Consider the following 15620-nt stretch of genomic DNA (forward strand, 5'->3'; position numbering starts at 1 on the left):
TCTTGGGTCTCTGGTTGGTTTTGCTCCCCACTCACCTCATGGTAACGTGCAGAAGTATCTTTGCTATTATGGCTGTGGCACTCAGGATGAGCAGTGCTGCAAGGCTGTATATTGTCCATTCTGCAAAAGAGAAGAGGGGCAGCTCTCAGTACATTCATTTATTTACAGTTTTTACAGTAAAAGTATTGCATGAAAGGAACAAACAGCCTTTTGATGCTTTATTCAAATCTGGAATTTGACAATGCCTTAAACCTGCAAGTATTTTCTGTAGACTGGCACAAACCATACAACTTTCAGTCAGAACTGCTTTTTTCCCTTGCAGAACTCCTCCCAATAAAACTGAAAGCTGGCAAAATTCAAAGCATATGCTAGTCAAATTATCTAGGAAAGGAAGCAGAAGTTCCCTTCCACCCACTGCCCCATTCCTCAAAGCATTGCCTGTACATGATGATTTGAACAGTATTTTTGGAACTGCATAAAATCCAAGGGTGCAGTTTCTGTTGGTGTTCCTGGGCAGTTTAACACTAAGGCAGCTTAGGTGTAATTGTGGTAAGCCAGCATTAGGCTGGGCCTGGTCCCAGACTATTCCTGGGCAGGTTCTGCACCTTGGCTGGTTTGGGTGTGAGCACATTGCAGGTTTGGGATGCAGACAGCTCCAGGACTGTGGGACTGAGACCCAGCTCCAGTGAGACATAAAAGCAGATGGCCAGGGTGGTTTAACAACAGGAGAGAACAAGTGATATTCACTAAGAGTGCATTTCCAGCCTTCAATTACACAGCTCAGTAATTTCCTGAATTCAGTGATGTCCTGAAGCTGAGTTCTGAACATGACATTTCTCAGTGAGCCCTCCCCTACACCCATTAACTTGTCTAGTCCCCTTTGTATTACTGATGAGGCTTTTGTTAATTGGGATAGCAGGGATGCAACCAGCATTCAAGCCATTCTAGACTCTACAAGTAAAGTTTGCTCTTTTTTCAGCAACTCGTGCCCTTCTGTGGCATGCAGGTCACTAAAGGTGATTGCAGTAAGGAGGCTGCTCTGACTCATGTGTTTTGAGATGCTTTCATTCTCAAGAACTCACCATCTTCACACTATTTCTGACTTGGCTGAGAAGTGTTTTGAAATGTAATGAGAGAATCCCAGTTAGTGCTAATTAGACTGAATGAAAATTCATTTTTTAGTAAGATGCACAGTAGATCTGCTAATGAGGAGGCAGCAAAGGAAACAGTGACTCCAGATTTTGCTTTGGCAAAATGGTTTTTCCCATTTCCCCATTTGATGGTGTCATTACCAGGCATGGAGCTGGTAGGATGGCTTGGGCTGGTTGTGATGACATAGAGGATCTTTGATGACCGGGCTGCATTGATGCTGAGATTTGCTTGCTCATTTGTCCTCTCTGGAAGGGTGTGATTCACTGGGATCTTGTTTTGGTGCACATTGTCCTTCACAGCTGAAAACACAGGAGTGTGATTACAATAACAATCTCTTAACAGGTATAACTGGACTTTATTTTGTGCTTATAAACAGACATGCTGCTCTCTGGTTTACATAAGAGAACTCAAATAATCAAATTATAGCTGATTCCTAAAAAAGCCTGTACTTCACCAGTTTGGGATTCTCAGAATTTTTCTGGAAGCTGGTTGTTCATCATAACAGTAGGTACAAATCAAGGACCAGAACATTTTCTCCTGATGACTTTTAGCTAGAGAGGAAGAGACTGTTGGGAGGAGCCAAGATAAACCAATGTACAGATGGATTATTGTTTGTTTCCCTTTGCCATTTTCTAATCTGTTCTAACAGGAAGATCTAGAATTGAATTCTGAAATTATGAAATAAATAGCAAAGTGCAGGTTTTGAAAACCTGTATTTTGCTATTTATGATGTAGCTGACTGGAATGTTCTAAACTGAGAGACATTTTGGCTAAACTTTCACCCAGTGAGTAGTGGCAACAAGAGAGATGAAACACCTGTTAGATAAGAGCTAAAATATTTGGTTTTTAATTGCCACTTCAGAAATCTCTTGTGTGAATTAAATGCTTCACTGAAAGGTAGAAACAGCAAAGGTTACCTCTTACCTCTATACCTGATAGCAAATCCCTGGGCTTGATTGATGTCATCTGAGAAAAAGTACAAAATTACAAAATCCAAAGAGATGTTAAAGGTGTGGGGAGGCTTGTTCTTGCCATTAAAACGAGCCAGAACGTGGTAGGTGTAACCATCCAGCAATTCCACCATATCTGTAGCATCCTTGATTTCAAAAAGGACAAAGGTGAAGTGGATTTGAGATGCTCCTGGAACTTGTATGGTCCAATAACAGACTTTGCCTGTGCCATATGTGTCAGGGAAATCTGGGGAATAGATCACAGCTGTAGCAGAAGTGTAATTCCCTCCACAGGCACCAATAAGGGCTGTGAAAAGAAGAGGAAAGGGGGGGGAATGGGAAGAAAGAAAAAAAGAGGTAGTACGTTAATTTTGCAAAGCTTTAGCACCCTATAGATTCTAAAATGTAAATGTGACTTGAAGGTAGACTGGCTAGGCCAGCAGGATGCAGAGTCTGCAGCTGCTCTTTCCCTCCCTCAGCACAGCTTTTGTTGCCTTTTCTTGGAATGCTTATGCCTCATTACTCTGACTCATGCATCAGTCTTGAACACTGCAGCTTTCCTTTGTCCTTGTGTGTAACCAGGTACCCTCTCCTGCATCCCTGCAGAAATGGGATGAAAGATAAATCACTGATTCAGGGGCTTCTACTCTAAACCTATCAGGCAGGCAAGAAAGTGGATTAGTGACTATTAACTCTTACTGCTTAATGACTGATATTCCTTCACAGCTGTAGGAAATTGGAAACTTAAACACCAGTGAATCCAGAGAGAACTCAAATGCCACCAAATGACAGTGCATATCCATGCATGCTCATACAATTTTTTACTCTCTAGTCAGATCAATGCCTAGGGAGTTTCTGACAGCTAAGTACCACTTGTGAAGAAAGTGAGAGAACCTCTGGAGCATGAGCAAGCAAAATTTCTTGGAAGAGCTATTTCACATTATTAATGGATGAGAATTTTAGGCAGAAATGGAAAGCAGCTTTGATTTATACTGCATGGAGGTGTTTTGCTGTTTGGTGTGCAACAGTTCTCTTTGTTTTGAGCCTTTTCCCTAATTTGCTGAACATGTGAGGCCTCTCCTTTGGGAAAAGCTGAGCCTGCTTCAATACTTACTGTCAAAAAGAATGACTCTGCCATCCCCACCGCAGGGCTGAGTGTGGTCTCCAAAGCAAACACTGTTGCATTCCGTGCTGGCTGCCTCCCCGTATCTCCAGTAGTCAGGATTATTTCCACAGAAGCAAGCATAACCTGATTCCATGCCTGCAAACTTTGACAACAAAGATGCATAAGGAAGGGAGGAAAAGTATTTGAAGGAGTGACAGCGGGAGGTTGTTTGAGCAAGAAAGCTGGCAAAGAAAATGTGTGTTTTGGAGAAGTATGATTACTCAGAGGAACCACCACAGGCTATTTTTGTTTGGGCTGTCAGGATGCTACTTAAGACTGGGGGGAAAGACAGAATGGAGGGCACCCTGACATAATGGAAGTAAGCAACCATATTTCCCCCTGCTGTTATTCATTAGCCATTTGTCCAGATTCCTCTGGATGCAGAGACAGGGTTTGATCTCTGCGGTGGAAGTCCAACCTTAGACCTCCCCAAGGTTAAAAAAAATGGGGAAGAGGAGAAATACGACAGAGACCTGTAGGCATGTTGCCATTTTTGTGTTTGAAAGCATTCTGTAAATGGATGGGAAGGAAATCACCTTGAACTGCTGGCTGCGGCAGGAGCTGATGCACGTCTGGATGGTGAGCTTGTTGGAGGTCTCGCTGGTGCCAGTCAGGGGTGGTGGCTCCCCGTGGTCCTTGTAACAGCCCAGATTTCCTGGCACTGGCAAGAGTGACACAAAGCAGTCATTCTAGAGTGCCTGTAAACATCCCAGATCACTTCATGCACTACCTGGTCACTGAGCAGCTCTCTCTATGTTCTGGGCTCGATGCCGCCCTATGGGAACTCTTTGTTACTCATGCTCTGCATGATTCTTGTCATATTTTCCAAACACACCCAGGGACGAGTGATGGGACAAAAGAGTATCATATCATCTCAGCAATATACCTGTAAGACTGTCTAGCTGGTTTCAGTAAGCTGCAGTAAAATATACAAGATAAATACCTTGCTCATTTCTCCTGAAAGAGGCAATTTAAAAAACCCAAGGCATTAAGTGGGTTCAGGGGGGTTTTGTGGTTTGTTATTTTTGTTTTGTTTTTTACTACTGGCATGCATATTCTGAAAATGTAAATTAAACTGTTTGATTTCTGTCTGACCTTCCAAACGTGACATTCTGGAAGTTTTCAAAACAGGATATTTGAGGGAGGGAACCTAAACTGTTTTAGAATGGAGTTTGGCAAGTTTTATGGGAGGGACTAATATAGGGGAATTTCCTAATATTTAAAACTTGAATTCTGATATGAATCTGAAGCATCATACAAGGAGATTAAAAATGAGCAATATTACTTTAAGAAGACAACCCATCTATTTACATTAAAATGATGTTTCAAGGCTCCTTGGTCACTATGGGAGATCAGAGTTTTCTCCCTTCAGTGCTCTGGTTTTTTTTTTTGGTTTTGCACTTTTCATCAAAGCACTGGAATTTAGCCATGACCACCCCGGGGAGAGGATGTGGAGTACAATACAGTGCTGGGATAATGGCATAAAATTATCCCTTGCCCACTTGTCATATCTATTCACATGCTTGAAATTAAATCTGTTACTAGCTCTATGTTAAGTTTTATTCTTGTGCCAGATTGACATGGATTCTTTTTGTCCACCTAACTGCCACAGCTCTGTTTGACATGATGTGCTCAGAGACCTGTATGAGTGTTTTATTTATGTAGTCATTGGTATTAGAGTACCCAGTAAACTTATTATAAATAATGACATAATGTTGCTTGAAATACTGTTCAGAAATTAATTTTGTTCTCTAAGAATACAATTTCAATTATAAATACTTGCATGGAGTTATGGCTTTGATATGCCCTGCAGCAACATTCATATAAGTACTGAGACTTCAAGTTACAGCCTGATTTAACATACCTTTGGAAATCCCCACTTGCAGCCCCACCCCAGCTGAGTACAGCTGGGCAGATAACTCATGAGAGAGCTCATTCTTTTTTGTATTGTGCATGATTTCACAGCCCTGAAAAAGCTTCCTAGTTATCCAACCTAGCTCATTTTCCTAAGAGACCTGGGATTTTAATTTTTTTTTTCTTTTTTAAAGTAGCTTTATTAGTGAGACCTTTCAACCTTGGCTCCAGAGGATTAGTACTTCAGTATGCAGAGAAACCTGAGTAATTTGAAAACTTCTTAAATTTTTTAAATAAATCAAGCGTACATCCTAAGGCTAATAAGTCTCTGGTGTCCCAGCATTATTTTAACATTCTTTGCTCTTAATATTTAGCTTGCTAAAGAAACTTGGCAAAAAAAGTGAGGTAGTCAGTGTTCTGCAATTACTGTTCATGCTCACCAGTGATATTTCACTATTACACTGTCTTCACCCATTTGTATCTATTTGTCCTCTTCTGCTTAAAAGGTCACCTCTTTTGCACAAGCATATTATTTTTCTTTTAAGCAGCATTTGACTTAATGAGGTCCTGGCAAACACTACAGTTTCTGCATTTTACATGTTGAGGCACATATTCAATACATTAAAATATGGAATTAATCCTTTTGAGCTCAAAACCATGTTCCAGCTATGCTCATCTGGCTGTCTTTGAAGAGCTTCCCAGCTTTTTGCACATGCACAAATTGTTAGGGCTGTCCTTGTTCCTGTGTTCCATACAGATCTGTATAAATTACCTGGCCCTGCCATTTAACACCTCCTCCATATTTCAGTCAAATTTATTACATTACATACATGCACACTGGAAATATGATTCCAGTAATGAAATCTGTTTATGAGGAGAGAGTCATGTGAGTCATAAACATGAAGATGTAGTTAAGTGGTAGAGCAAGCCTTTCTTTCTTTCTTTCACATTTTGGAAGTGTAAGTTGTTATTTCCTTTGAACTTAAACCTAACCTCATTAACAAGGAGACCAAAAAAGTCAGGAATAGCTGCAGCACTGCAAACAAACCATCTGAAGCATTCAGTTCTGAATGCTCCATGTGAGATGCACATGTTCTCTCAGCACTCAGAGCTGCAGCCTTGCCTTTTATTTTGTTTCTGTCCATTCCAGTCTGCTTAGCAGACATGAAAAAGGGAAGAGGAAGAAAAGGGAAGACAAAGCTCCTCCTGGAGTAACTACCACTGTCTTCTGTGATTGTACTCATCCATCTTCATATAACACTGCTAAATTCTGTATATTACCTTTGCAGAATGTCAGAACACATTTCTGACTGAAGCATGTAGTGTTATGTAAATATTAGGGAATGAGACACATGAGATAATCATGTGAATTCATCACCATAATGAAAAATTCTTAACTGTAGATTCTTAATTATTGTTCAGATGAATCATTGCATGCAAATCTCTCTAGGCAATCAAGATGCTTCACGTTGCTGGCACTGCTATGGTATTATGTGGGCACAGTTAATAGGTAACTTATGTTCCAGATAATTTTCTACTAGTAAATATCATTAAGGAAAAAAAAGCTTATATAAGAATTTTTTCTCTAAAAATTTCAAATAGTTTTTTTTTTTAAAAACAATTGCTTTCTTGCTCCATCACAAAAGTCAAGTTTTGCATTCAAAAACTGACTTTGCATTTTATTTGTAACTTCACAAGATAGTTTTGATGGTCCTATGACTTAGCATCATGCTTACTGAAAACAGAAAGTGTGGTGAAGAATAAAAGATTTTTTTACACAGCTTCATAAACCATGAGGTTTGTATTAAGATTTGGATGTGATTGCAATGTACAGTTTGCTCTAAATTGCTGCAATTCCTTTTTCTAGTATCGAGTTTCAGTGCAATGCTTGAAGCAGCTGCTACTGGTCAAAAGGACATTTTGTAAATGTAAGTCTGGATTATCTGTGCAAGTAAGTGTCCAAGTTTAAATCCTCTGCTCCCCACCACAGAGAAAATGAGCAAGGCTGGTTTTAAAAGGATCCTTTGTGTAGAACAAATGGAGTGGAGAGAATTTGTCTTTCAGCTTTTTTCCTGGTGCCATATCCAGATAATTTGTTAACATCTGTGGTCTTTAAAGAAAATGCAAATTCTTTCATTTTAGACCAAGTTAAATTTCTTAATTAGGAGGGTCAAGTTTCTTAAATCATACCTTATATATTGGTAAAATAAGTAAGATGTCCTCTGAACAATGAGTATCAGAGTGTTGAGTGATTTTGTGCTATTTAAATTAGACTCCTTAATCTGTATTTAAGTCTAGGTAAAAGCCATCTGTCTTAAGGTCACACTTATGTATTTGTTTGCCTAGCATGAAGATGTGAGTCATTCACATTCATAAAAACCCCAAAACAACAAAGCTATGAACAAAGTGAAAAAAAATCACTTCAGCTCCGTTTTTCTTTCGTCTGGTTTTGCTTTCTGAACTTCAAGTAAGAAATAGACTTCTTCCAATCAAATGTATGTCCACATGTGGACACCTGCTCTGGTGCTTAGCACTGAAGACCTAAGTTATGCCTTAGAAAAAGAGGGTACTTGCACAAAAGAAGTTAGGAAAGCAAGTGAAGTCATTAATGATTAGACTTATTAAAATGTGTAGCCATGGTTGCTTGTTAACATGCAAAACTAGAATATCTTCTTAGTATTTGGACATATTTTAAACAATGTGATTTGGGAAAGAGAATTTTGGAAGATACTGACACAGATCATGACATTGTGGACACAGTAAAAATAGAATACATTAAAATATTAAATTCTGGAAAGAAGCTTCATGTGAGTAGCTTGTAAGTGATCTGATTTTAAAAAAATCAAACTAAGTCCAAGTTGTGGTTTCACAGCAATGCTAAGTATCTGCACCTGCCAGAGACAGAATTCTACTCCAGAGTTCCCATACAGCACACAGACACCTTTTCACTGTGTCCTCTCATATTTTCATGTTTTCTCCAAGCAGTTCTGCATATGATGCTCTATACACATTAAACTAATGTAATTTATTTCATGAGCTAATTGCAATGAAGGGACACATATATACCTTGTAAAAACTCCTTTTTTGTTTTTTTCCTCTAGATTTTAATAAATTAATGATCTATTGATTCAAAGAGCTAGCAGTACTTCACATGTTTTGTGTGACTCCCTATCATACAGTATTATTTCTAAATAATATCATCCAGTAATTCTGAGATAAGATGAAAAGGATAACAGTGGAGGAACGATTCAGTAAGCTTGTCATTAACTCTCAGAAACCTGTTTAAAATACAGCTTAGTCTGCACATGAAAATAAGCTGTTTTGCCTTATCCTAATTTGTGTTTGGAAATCACCACCCACTGTTGTGGAACTGCCAATCTCTGCTCAGGTGAGATGGAGGCCTGAAAAATCTGCAGGGTGCTCTTACTTCTACAGGATGGGATCTCACAGTATTTCCAGTATATTCCATCTTCATGTTCTGCAATATAGCACCATGGGCTGACATCCCCATCAGGGTTTCTGAAAGAGAAAAATAGTCATTGAAATTTATCTTCTTTTTCCTAAAATCACACCAAAAAAATCAATCTTATTAAGCTTCAATGGCATTACTATTTTTGCTCTAGTACCTACCAAAAATGCAAAGTTTTGCATTATCAGAAAGTTCAGATAGCTTTGGTTATTACAGGATTCATCAAGCACAAGATGCTAGTAATGTCTAAAATGTAGCTTTGTTTTACTCTAAGGTGAAAAGGTGCAGAGCTGTTTCTGGTCAGTACTGACAGAGAGGAAGATTTTCTGTCCCACATCCTGTGTACAGGTTCCATAGACTCATAAACTTGATTTTCTGCCTTGGTACAAAATAGTCCAGACTCCAACTTTCTGTGTGTATGGTGATAAAAAGCTGATAAAGGCTTCTGGGAAAGACTGAATTTTTTTCCTCCCTTTAAATAAAAGTGTGATTTAACCACCAATATAAAGAGATCATTTCAGTGATCTCTTTATATTGATGGTTAATTCCTTATATGTCCATGATGTTGATCACTATTTTTATAATTATTTGCTGTTGTGTAGCACCACTTACAAATGCATACCTAATTAGTCATTAGGTTATTTAAAGTTTTTTTCTATATACACTGTGAAAGGCTATTCACATTGCAAAGATCTATTTAAGAGAATAATTTCTTATTTTGGACAGGTTAAAGTATGACTTTTTCTTTTAACTAGGACCAGTTGCAATCTTTTTATCATGTGCTTTGGCATGAATTCTATAAATGACACTGCCCTACTGAAGTGTCAGTCCAGCTGCATCTTGTCATTTATGCCTATTAACAACTCTTTTGTGGGAGATCCAATTTTAGAAATTCTGTGGATGTTTTTTGGTCAAATAGCAGACTGCTGAAAACAACTGGTGAGATGAGTGCAGTTTAGATGACTAAAATGCTGCTAGTTAGGCTTTCAAACAGATTAGTAGAGGCAGTGCACCAGGAAAGTCTAAGACTAGCTATGCTAGGAATTTAGGTGTAATGCAAGAGCCTCCAGTAGCTAAAAAAAGTAGAAGACTAAAACCAAGTGAAACTTGTACTTGAACTAGCCCATTTTCCCTTGTTGCCAGAGTTACAGGAATTTTTGCAATTACATCTTCATGAGAGAAACCGTATGTCAGGAATTCAATCATGAGAATGGCACTCTACATAGAAATGCCTTAAAAATGTGAGGAAATTGGAGAGAAACATGATGAATGTCTTTAGAAATCTTTGTCTTCAACCTCAGAAGTGCATGGCAGTTAGAAAGCAACTCTCTGTCTTTCAAAATCTCCAAAAATTTGTACTCATAATTTTGTTATGGTTGAACTGAGTGAGGCATTTCCATCTTGACAGGGTGTCTTGCAGTAAACAAAATGTTCCAAGTAAGGACCACCCATGGAGAGGTAACATGCTTCTGATTAATATTTCAAGTGTAAAACTTGATTATTCAAATGTTGTCCCCAAAATCAAATCTCAAGTCTATGTATTATGTCTTAAAAAAGCCCTGTGAGGTATGTGCTGCCTGAGAAAAGGGAAAATCCACTTGTCCATTGTCATCAAGCAGATGAATGTCAGAGAAGAGCTAAACCAGCTGTATTGCAGACCTCAACATTTGCTATAGATATATTCTGGCACTCTTAGTGACTTTCCAAACTTTCTTTCAAGAGAAGGTGAAGTTAAAAGTCATCCATCAGTTAGGACTCTCACTCCATAAACCTGTGAGAATATTCCTAGGCCAAGTGATACAGCATAAGGAAGAAAATGAGGACAATCTAATACTTAGCAGACTCAGGTAAAAAGGCTCTTTTTGGTAATGAAGTAATTTCTCAGGTTTACACATCAGATTATAGGCTTCTTGCTCCTTGTAGCATTTACCAAGTTCTCATTTGCTAAGTAAAGCAAGTCTCAAGTAAGTGTTTTTTGAGTATCTGGATAAACATCCAGTTTCTCATGGATGTTTTTGCTCAGCTTGTACATGTTTTGCTTTGTACTAACTAAAATATTAGCCAGAGATGACTGCCAAAACGAAGATCCTGTAGCTACAGCCTGTCTAGAATATTGCCACACAGCAACAATCAAAATTACATTCTTGATTCTGCTATTATTATCAAAGAGAATTCAGTGGCCACTGTATTTTTCACAGCTCTGTATTAATATGCCTACTGAGACAGCTGAAGAAAAGCCTACAGAGCCTAAACATCTCTGAACTTAAGTTCTGATTTGGCTCCTAAATTCTGAAGTCCTTATTTAAGTTTTGTTCTAAGTTCTGCCCATAGTTATGGAGGACTTTCTGTAGAAGGCGAGGAACAGAAGTGCATGTTTTAATGCACTTAATCCATGGTTTAATCTGGTATTGTAACCCCTGACAGATGAGATTCTGAATTCAAATAACTCTAAATCACTGATGCTCAATTAGAATTTTTAGTGACTGTATAACTTTCATTAGCACAAAACTTGGGAAGTGTAACAGAACCAGGGTTGTGTGTGAGAATAAAAACCATCCAGAGACTCCTCCAGACACTCACTGCACTGTGTCCTTCTAATTTGGATTATTGTTTTTTATCTCCACCTTTTCATTTAAGTAATCTACAGTCTTTCTCCATTGTGCCACGTTATAAATTAGACACATGATAGGGACTGTGCTGAAAAAGTGTGGGAGCTGGGTTGAAAAAGTTATTCTGTTAATGGTGCTGATAGATTCAGGGTACTGAAAACAGGGTAAACCAAAAAGTGTTAGATACCCGTGGTTCTGACCTTCTTCACTGTATAAAAGGACATTTCCTAATTTTCTGTCAACTGCTTACAGTAACACTGGGCATGTGGGCAATGTTACAGCAATGGGATATTTCTTACCTGCAGTAGTTGTGCTCTCCAAGCCCTCCCTCCCCATTGGGATATTTCACAGTATTGTAAGGATGCTCAAATGTCTCGTTCCAATAAAGACAAGGTTTCCCTGCATATTGGGAGGTCTGGTTCTGAGTGCCACGGTAGTCAGCCCCGTTGGCTGTGTAGCATTCTGGGAAGAAAGAGAAATGGAAAAGAAAGAATGTGTGTAGGTTTAGTGCTTGTTCTCTCCTCACCCTCCACCCCATAACCAACAGACCATGCTTCCTGCATTGTTTAGGCAACTAAAGATGCTGGCTAGGATTTAAACTTTCACTCAGTCAAACCTCTATTCAAGAGATTATGATGTCATTACTTTAATAAACAATGTATAAGACAGGTCTGATGAGAGGTTTACACAATTAACATGCATTTTTTGAATAACACAATACTTTTTTACTTTTACTTGTGTTTTACTCATTTACTCATGACTCTGTGACTTGCTAATTTCCCAAAAATGAAATCATATGACATTATCAGTCTGCCACTGATCAGTCTGCCACCAAAATCTCATGCCACTTCAGCTAAAGTTGTGACTATCTGTACTTTACAAAGTGAAAGACTTTGTAAGCATGGATCTTACCAACATTTATATTCTGATTTAGAAAAATTCTTACATATTGAATTGCCTTAGAAAGGGACCTCCTTCAACAGAGTACAATCACAATACTGTGATTTGCTACTAAAGCATTTATGCTTTCAGATTAAAAAGTATAGGTCAGTATTGTTCTGCCTCACTCACTCATATTTTCTCCCACTTACATTTGTTTTCCTAGCCTCCTAATACTCAGCAAGTTAGAAACCAAAGTAGAGAATGATTTCACTACATACATTAGCCCCTTCTCAGCTGAACTACAAATTTCCTGCTGCCTGGCTTTACTGGGCCTTGTTAATCACAGAATTGTGGAGTGGTTCAGGTTGAAAGGGACCTTAAAGATCATCCAGTTCCAACCCCCCTGCCACGGACATGGACACATTCACTGGACATCTTCTGATGAAATAAATATCCAAATGCATGAACAATTTCACTTTTGCTGAAATTGCCAAGCATTTTTGATTAAATTATGCAACATGAGTATGGCAGAGCATGGGAAGAAGTTGCCCAGCAAGGCTGTAGAATCTCCATCCCTGGAGATATTCCAAAGCCACCTGGACATGGTCCTGGACAACCTGCTTTAGGTGACTGTGCTTGAGCACAGCAGTTGAACAATGTGACCTCCAGAGGTCACTTTCATCTCAGCCATTCTGTGATTATCTTCCAGGAAGAATGATTATAATTAGTTTACCATAAATAAGTCCATCCTGCTTATAATGAATAGTTGCTAACATTTATCATCCTTGCATTTATTTAAGAAGAGGATTAAAACATAACAGTCTGGGACAGAATTAAAACTGTTGCGTTACACTGCTGTAAACATTTCTTTGTACTGGGCAGCATTACTGGGGAAATTCATTGAAAATTAGCTTTCTGCTAACTATAGGGTGTGAAACCTCCTGTTTCATCTGATAGTGTTCTCTGTAGAAACCATATTGCAGCTGCAGAGATGTTCTACTGCCCTGAGGGAGTGGGAGAGTGCTCTGAAGTATGTGCTGATCTCAGGTGTCCCTCATGAAATCTAACTTACAAAACAAGTCTAGAAAGACCTGTGTGGCTGCAGTTGGAAGAGGGGAAAAAAACCCACCCACATTTTAATCCTGATATTAACAGTATACTGTTTTTGTATTTAGAACTACTGTAGAAGAAAGAAAAAATGGATTATTAAAACCATGCCTCTGAAATTAGTTTAGTCTGGGCTCACAAATATCAGAATGGTACAATTATAATAATTATTTCAGAGTTCTATAACACAGCAGATGAAAGACAATGGTTTTGTGCTTTCACTGCGCATTTTCATGCCTAGGCAAGTTTGGATTTCTATTAAATGAAATTTTGTTGCTGAAGGCACATAGAAGAGGTGTCTGCACAGCCATTAATATATTCTGCTATCGTCTGTGGACAGAAAGGTGTATAATTTAACAAAAACAAGCTTCAGGTCAATACTCCTCCTTACTGTAATTTACCTGCCTTAGCAAAACAGGTGGGCTGCATGCATTTGCTTAAAAATGCAAATCTGAGTTTCCAGCATTCAGGCCACCACAGATATTTGTGTAAACATGAAAAAAACCCACTTTAAGGTCATGACTTTGTTGCATCTTTCTTCAATAGCTCTTTTACTTTGCAGTTAATATAAAAGCTTTTGTAGGTTATAGCTGAAAAATACAAGCTAATGCATTTTAGCAGAAAAGAGAAAAAAATGTAATCAAAATAGATAAAATGATAAGCAGCAAAAAGAATTTGTGAAAAGTGATAAGCACATCCAGAAAAGATATCTACATTAGCTTTATGCTTTAATTTTTTTTCTTCTCACTCTTAATGAAAAGCAATATATACTTCCATCTACTCAGAAATGTAACGAATGCTACAACACCTGAATTCAGTCTGGCACACAAACTAAACTGAAGTTAACTTCAGTCCATTTCAGGATCTGCTAAGACTGGCCCATGCTTTAACTTGCAGTAGTGACTTACATTTTCATGTCAGCTTTTTTAAACTGATTTTCTTCAAACTTCACTGCACTTTAAGAAAAAAAAGGAAGAGTCAGAGCCCACCTATCTAGCCTACCTATCTCTCTTCATTCCTCTCAACTGCAGTTTTTGTTCCCCAGTCAATAGGTAGCTGTATCAGTGCCTCCTGTGTTCCTTTGTGCTGTCAAGAGATTTGGTGCCAATGTTTCAGCTGAGTTGTAACAAAGCTCCCCTGGCTTAGATGTGGATGTGGAAAGGGGAGGCAGTGAGATACCATGCAAAATCATTGATTAGCCCTGAAACACTGAAGTGAAAACTTGAAGTCATGGAATTTAGCAGCTGTTATCAAATGAAATACAAAACCTTTTGTGTTACAGGGAATTTGGATTTTCTTAAGGATTAATAACGATTTTGCCATAGCATGGGAGTGCAATATTTTCAAATAAATATTGGCATTTAAAAAAATCAGGTCAATTGTCCTTGCTATGCTCCCTCCTGGCTTCTTGAGCACTTGCTCACTGGCTAAGCATGGGAAAATGAGAAGTCCTTGATTTAGAGTAAGCACTACTTGGCAACAACTAAAAAATTCTTCTATTTGTCACACGCAGTGATTTCATCATATTTTGCTGTGTAACAGCCAAGACAGTACCTTAGTGATTTCACCATGAAATTAATACTCTCAATGTGCTGAAGGTGCATGTTTTGTCTGCAGAAAGGCCACTGTTCTCTCTATTTCAAATCCAAGCCCTAAGATATTCTGGAGAACAGGAAGTTAGAACCTCCACCCTACTTTTTGTCTTGCACCACTGGTGCAATAATTCTGTGAAAAGATGAGCTTAAAAAAAGGTCACCTGGATTTGTCTGCACAAAAATAATTCAGATGAGGTCATCTAAATTAAACACTCAGAAAAGACTGGACTGTATGCTGTTGGTAAAACTTTTCAGTTTACTCAAATCACCTATTTCTCTTTGGTAGATTATGCAAAAGGGAGGGAGAAAATATTAAATCAACCAGCAACAACCACCCCTGTGTTGTGGCACCCTTAGGTTGAGTGATACTCCCATCACACACTAGGGTATGAAGCCCCTCACTTGGAATGTACCATCAGAACTGTGACTAAGAAAATTCATATGATTCTGTGAATTTCAGCAAGCCTTTATTCCTTAAAGTTCTGTAAGATTATGGAAAACTGTGACAGAACTTGTACCTGTATCCAAGTCCCAGTGGCAAGGACAGACCCTTGGGGACACTACAAGCCCCAAGAAGGTATCAGGTTGCCACTGTGTTTGATAGATTTGCCACATGGATTTTGTTCAGGCACACAAGGCTCAGACTATCCTGTCAGCTATAAACCTCTACTGAAACACTAGGGTTTCAGACAGGACAGCTGAAAGAAGAAAACTGTGACCACTCAAAGCTAGAAGTGTGTGACCTCATACTTCTAAGATCTTAGTCAGCTGGGTTTCAGACATAGTCTGAAGTAGAGGCTTGTGTCAAAACTGTGATTAGAATCAGTGTCCGTGATG

The 15620-nt window shown here is 38.6% G+C and overlaps 1 protein-coding gene across 1 annotated transcript in view; it reads right to left on the reverse strand.

Moving 5' to 3' along the window:
* KREMEN1 (kringle containing transmembrane protein 1) overlaps positions 1-15620 on the reverse strand; it is a 31100-nt gene that overhangs the window by 9381 nt on the left and 6099 nt on the right. The window contains exons 2-8 of the mRNA XM_071445297.1: positions 11499-11661; positions 8549-8640; positions 3804-3928; positions 3217-3370; positions 2077-2409; positions 1293-1451; positions 36-120 (exon numbers count right to left, since the gene is read on the reverse strand). Of these exons, the coding sequence (XP_071301398.1) occupies positions 36-120; positions 1293-1451; positions 2077-2409; positions 3217-3370; positions 3804-3928; positions 8549-8640; positions 11499-11661 (1111 nt within the window). The remainder of the gene's footprint in view (positions 1-35; positions 121-1292; positions 1452-2076; positions 2410-3216; positions 3371-3803; positions 3929-8548; positions 8641-11498; positions 11662-15620) is intronic.

Source organism: Agelaius tricolor, unplaced genomic scaffold, assembly GCF_023055355.1.
Source record: "Agelaius tricolor isolate 1412-34295 unplaced genomic scaffold, bAgeTri1.0.p SCAF_20, whole genome shotgun sequence".
NCBI classification, from domain to species: domain Eukaryota; kingdom Metazoa; phylum Chordata; class Aves; order Passeriformes; family Icteridae; genus Agelaius; species Agelaius tricolor.